Below are 6,269 nucleotides of genomic sequence, written 5' to 3' on the forward strand. Positions count from 1 at the left end.
TCAAAAGTCACGCTCACCCCTTGCGATGATGAAGCATACGTGCATTTAAAGGAGCTACTCCTCGTGGGCTGCAATGTTGAACAGCGTGCTCCAGCAGAAGCTGTAACAAGCAGCATGCGTTGCAAGAGGTCCCAAAGAGAATGCTTTAAAATAATAAAAGGTTGTGAGGCATGCTTGAACATTTGAATGTGGAATCCCAACACCTCTTCTTTTTGGAACTTCATGCACGCTTCTATGCCTTTTGATAGCCTCGAGAGCTCCTTTTTAGTATTGAATCTGTAGCTTCCCAAGTATGCAGGCATGCATATGCTCCAATTAAACAGGCGTGCAATAAACAAAATAAAAAGTTGTGAATGTTTGCTCAACTTTTCCTCGAAAACACGAGTTTTCCACCACGCTGATTGTTGCGCCCCTGTGTGTGTAAGCTTCTCTAGCTTAGTCGTTTGTTTGTAGCATTCAGAAAGTGAGCATCCAGCTTTTGTCAAGCAGTTGGTTTGTCTTATGCTTCCAAAACGCATGCTGATGTTTGTTCCACTCGTTTGACCAGTTCTCGAGTGCCCTTCAACTTCCAGCATTAAACAATTATAGACCTGCAAATCCTCGAAATTCCCTAGCATGCTGGTGCAAACTCCAAACGAATTGGCATCTATTTCTGTCCAGAACTTGATATGCCCATCATGATTTCCATGCTCCCATTTTGAGGAGAATCGCATGCTCTCCATAACACTACATGGAAGTCTCGATCCATCCTATTTTTCTTTAAACCCTTTTGCACCTGCTTTAATGTCCTCCCAGTGGATTGAATGCTCTTCCTTTCTCTTTGCTTCTTATCTCCTATCCACCTTCACCCTTAGACTTGGACATTGCAGCTTATCTTCATTAACTAACCTCCTTCCCTGTGCATCTAGATGCCAAAATTGTTGGCATTCTATTTCTCCATGATCTAAAGCATAATTAGCCAAGTGATTTGCCAGCTTGTTGCCCTCCCTATGAATATGAGTAACTGTGTAATTGCCCCCATTCATTAGTTGCATCATTTCCTCTACCTGCTCAAATATGATCCATGGTGGTTTCCAGATCCCATCCATTATCTTTTTTAATAACATTGAGTCAGTTCGAAGCCATACATGAGAGTATTGTTGAAATCTGCATAACCTTAGTGCTTCTACCATGGCCTTCGCTTCAGCTACTATGTTTGTTGTCTCCTCAATCTCCTTCCCTAATGACTTGACTATATCACCATTTTCATTTCTTATACAAAAACCTATTGAGCTCCTGCCTGGATTTCCCCTCGATGCACCATCCGTATTAACTTTTAGCCATCTTGCACTTGGAAATTCCCACATGACTTTGGTAACCTTAAGTTTAGGAGTGAAATTTTCCATCATAGCTAATAGATCTTGCCATTTGTGAGGTACCATGTCCATCCCAGTCTTTCTCACTTTCACCAATGCCGGGAGATTTGATGAAACTTGATAAATCACCCTGCTAGTTGTCACAACATCACCATACTTCATACTATTTCTTCTTTTCCAGAGTTCCCAGACTACACATGAGGGGAGTGCTTGCATTACTGGTTTGAGCCTTAAGCACACATTTGCAGTCCAACATTTTGTGATTGATTGGTGCAATGTTAATTCCTCCATAGCTATTCCTGCCCTCGATAGAAAATACTTCCAAGTTGTCTTTGCAATTTCTGATCTAAAAAACAAGTGCTGAAGAGATTCCTCGTCAGGCTGTACACAACACCAACATTTTGATGGCATACAGTAGCCTACCCTTTTCAAGAAATCATCTAAAGGTAGCTTTGATTTCCATACTTTCCACATGAAAAATGCTATTTTAAAAGGCAGTCCCTTTACCCAAATCATCCTATAAGCTGTTCTTGGTTCGTCTCTTCTTCTCATATAATCCCATGCTGACTTAATGTAAGCACGTGATTTTTGCCCAATATGAGAATTACTCCCAAAAAATTCAAAAATAAAATGATTTTTCTTGATGTGCAATTTTGTGATATTTTGTGATATTTTGAATAATTATTTGTATTTGTCTGTGCATTTTTATTTATTAAATTAATAAAAATACAAAAAAAATGTCGCATTTTGCATGTAGGATTTCATGTTCTATAAATTCAGACTTAGTACAAGACTTGGAGAGATCCAAGGCTTGTATAACAAGAATGCGGGTCAGGTGGGCCAAAGTTACAGCATCACGGAGAGAGCACCTATGGCAAGTAAAAAGGGACTACGAAATGAGTGTTGCGACATTGAGAGAGATAAACTTCATTCTCAATAATCGGGTCTGAAATCGGGAAGCTGAAGCGACAAATTGAAAGGCTTATGTTTGAAAACAACGTTCAAGTAGCCTCGGAGCAGGGTGAAAAGAACAAATTAGCCAAAGAAAACCAGGCACTGAAAGCCGAATCCTATAAAGATTGCCTACGTATCGTGACCCTGCACGAATCAGACCAAGCGTAGTTCGTGTCACAAAAAACAATTTTTTTTATTACTCAAAATAATGTTGTTACAAGCCATCAAAAAAACAAACAAAAATACAGACTTCATATTTTTGAGAATGTTTGAAAAGAACATATGGGTAGACAACAGACTCGAAAAACAAACAAGTGCAAGATTGAACTAGGGATACATTAAAGCTTTGAATTTTGGTGCCCGCGAGGCATCGTTCGGCCTTTCCGCGGGCTTGGGGGCCAGGCTTCTTTGCAAGCTTTTTAGTTCCTCCATGATCCGGTGGACATAACCCATGACTGAGGCAAAAAGGATATCACGGGGCATCTCTTCACATGTTAGGCACTTCGTGGTGATATAGCGCCACCTCCCCCAGCCCCATTGCACAGATCATCCAGTGAGCCATTGTTTCAGGCTCCTGTCCGGCGTGTGTACTGGTTGGAGGGTAGGAGTAACGGGTAGTTCTTGCCCCTTCTGGGCTCTAGCTAAGGCTATCTGCATTTCATTCATTTCTAGCCTCATTTTTTCCATTTTCTCCAGGGCTTCCTTCAGCATCTGATTGGCCGTTTTTTCTGACTCAACGCTGTTGTCTGACCCAGTCATGCTTTCTGGTATAGGACCTTTTGATCTTGTTTGATAATGGTACGGTGCCAGTACGCTCTAACAACTAACTGATATTGATTGGAAAAACAACAAACTTGTCAGTGTTAGAGTCTTAACAGATATTGTAATTGCACGTTAGGGGGATGCAATGCTCCTAGGCAGTTAATCATTTCTAACATGCTTTTGCTCTGACCGCATGCATCATCCCAGCTTATTTTGTTCTGACAGATATATTTTATTTTATTTTATTTTATTTTTTTAATTTTTCATAATTACGGTCTTTTATCCCCAGCAGAGTCGCCAGAGCTGTCACACCTCCTTTTTCCGACCTCCGCGAAGGGCGTAGGAGTTTTTTCCAATTAAAGGACAATCGAAACAGGATTTATTTATTTATTTCAGAGTCGCCACTTGGGAGATTTAGGGTGTCCCAAGTCACCAATTTTAATCCCGAATCGAGGAGTAGTCATTGCTCTCATGTACGTTGCCCCAGCGTTCTTCAAACCGAATGGCATTACCCGATAACAATAAGTCCCCCATGGCGTAATGAAAGCTGTTTTCTCTGCATCTTCTTCATCCATCAAAATCTGATGATACCCAGCGTAGCAATCCACAAAGGAGCCGATTTCTTTCCCGGCGCAATTGTCGATCAAGATATGGATATTGGGCAATGGAAAGTTATCCTTTGGGCTTGCCCTGTTCAGATTACGGTAGTCGACGCATACCCTGATCTTCCCATCTTTCTTTGGTACTGGCACTACATTAGCCAACCAATCAGGATATCGAGAGACCCGAATAACCTTTGCTTGCAGCTGCTTGGTTACTTCTTCTTTAATCTTCACACTCATATCTGTCTTGAACTTCCTCAGTTTCTGCTTGACGGGAAGGCATGCCGGGTCAATGGGCAATTTGTGAACCACTAGCTTGGTGCTTAAACCCGGCATGTCGTCATACGACCATGCAAAAATATCTTTAAACTCAATGAGTGCTTTGATTAATTCTTCCCTGATGCCAGGCTCAATGTGGATGCTGATTTTGGTTTCTCGGACATTATCCGCATCCCCTAGATTTACAGCCTCGGTGTCATTCAGATTAGGCTTGGGTTTCTCTTCAAATTGGCATAGTTCTCGGTTTATTTCTTCGAAGGCTTTATCCTCATCATATTCAGACTCATCGTCACAATCGATCTCTTGTATCATTAAATCAGAGTCAGATTGATTTATTAGACTAGGTCGAAGATCCGTCGTGCATGTCATGTCATTAGAACCAGTAAAAAGAGAACTGTTCAGAAAGAGAAAAGAATAAAACAAAATTAAAATGAGACAAGAAAAAGAATTTTATTAAAAATGCGGGATAATAGGGTTCACACTTTTACAAGACAAAATGAGATTTGGATTACACCCTGAATAATCCGAAAAACAAGAAAGCAAAAATCAAAGCCTACTACCAGGACTCTCCCCGAGTAGGAAGAGGAGTAACCGTCCAATTGTTGGTTTTGGCCTCAGGCCCCATAAACTGTATGTCTGTTCCGCTGGAACCCTCTCCGACTTCTACCATATTGACATCAGTGAACAATCTTTCGAAGCTCTGATTCAGATCCCCGTCAATCCCAATCAATGGCCCGAGAACTTTCGGGACCGGCTAAGGCATGTGGGATAGAGCCAACAATTGCATTGAAGGCGCCTACCTGGTTGTCTTCTGATGTGTCTGATGCGTCTGACTCATCCTCGACCGACAGAAGTTATGTTTTAATTATTTTTTTGGAATCATGTATCTTTGTTATAATTTTGTTGAATTTAATTTTAAAAGATCAATTGATTATTTGAAGTTTAGTGATTTGAATAAGTTTATTTGTTTTGTTTAAGCTTAATACAAGTTTAATTCGAATTTGAATAAAACTTGCTTGTTATTGTTGTTGAATCTTTTCATTTATGTTCATACTTTGTTTAATTGTTCTTGAATCCGAAATTAGTATAAGTTTGATTTTTCTTGTTTATTGTTCATCATTTATGATTATTTCTTGAGTTTGTCTCATAATCTTGTTTAAGTTTAATATAGGAAGTGCTGGTTGTAATGTTGTTAGAGTTGATTTTAAGTTCAAATGATTATTGAATTTAGAAATCTGAATGTACTTGTTTGTTGTTGTTGTTGAATCTGAAAGTAGTTTTGTTTGTTGCTAAAAATATTGTTCAATCAAAATTTTAGTTGTTCTTTGTTGTTCGATTTGTGTTCATGTGATATTGTTGTTGAATTGGTTTAGAAATCATGTTCATGTGATTGGTTGTTTGAACATTGTTAGAAATTGGTCATATTTGCTATATTTTGGTTGAAATTGATTAAGTGAAGTGTTTATAGATGATGGGGGTAGTTTGGTAATTTGCAGTACGTTCAGGGGTAGTTTGGTAATTTCAGTAAGGGCAGAAGGGTATTTTTGGAATTTAATTTCTGAATAATTATTTATTTTGAATGTTCTTTCCATTAAAATTAAGATAATATTAAAGTAATTAAGCATGGGGGACAAAATGTAATGGGGTAGGGTTTGATATAATTGTTTAATTTAATGGGGGACAAGACATAATGTAGTGGAGGGGAATATGGTAATTGTTTATGATAAGCATGGGGGACAAGATGTAATGGGGTGGGGTTGATATATTTGTTTAATTTAGTGGGATTAAACTGGGGATGAATGGGAAGATAATGAGTTTGGTAATAGAAAATGAGTATTTTATTAATTAATTAAAGGGTTTGGGGATGTGATATATATAGGGGGCTTGATCAGATTTTAGAGGACACGGACAGAGATATAGAGAGAAAAAAAAAACTGAATATTTAAGAGAGAAAGAAAAATCCGAAAAATATTAAAACTTTCAACTCTGGCTATGACCAATTTCTATAAACACTTCACTTGGATCTATTTTCACCTAGAACATGAAATGAAAAGACAAAAATGTATTCCCGCATTATACTGGAACAAAACAGAAGTAATGAGTCTGAATATGATGAGGATAAAGCCTTCGAAGAAATAAACCGAGAACTATGCCAATTTGAAGAGAAACCCAAGACGGGAAAGATCAGCTCATTGACAATACTCGAATATTGGGACTAAAGAATCAACGGATAGAACAGTTGTGCATAGAAAGGGATAGAATCCCCCAATTTAGAACGAGGTTGGATAAGTTGCAAAGCCGGTGAAGCTTCTGTATT

At 38.7% G+C, this 6,269-nt stretch overlaps 1 protein-coding gene across 1 annotated transcript; it reads right to left on the minus strand.

Annotated features, from left to right (window-relative positions):
* Window positions 1–827: 827 nt before the first annotated feature.
* On the minus strand, window positions 828–1,907 carry LOC138889111 (uncharacterized). Its single transcript, XM_070171672.1, has one exon. It carries the CDS (start codon window positions 1,905–1,907, stop codon window positions 828–830), a length of 1,080 nt encoding a protein of 359 aa, XP_070027773.1.
* Window positions 1,908–6,269: the final 4,362 nt, after the last annotated feature.

The sequence above is a fragment of the Nicotiana sylvestris genome, chromosome 4 (assembly GCF_000393655.2).
Source record: "Nicotiana sylvestris chromosome 4, ASM39365v2, whole genome shotgun sequence".
In the NCBI taxonomy this organism is placed as follows: Eukaryota; Viridiplantae; Streptophyta; class Magnoliopsida; order Solanales; family Solanaceae; genus Nicotiana; species Nicotiana sylvestris.

Coding starts and splice junctions, on each gene's coding strand:
- LOC138889111 (XM_070171672.1), bottom strand. CDS start 1,907: ATGAGAAGAAGAGACGAACCAAGAACAGCTTATAGGATGATTTGGGTA.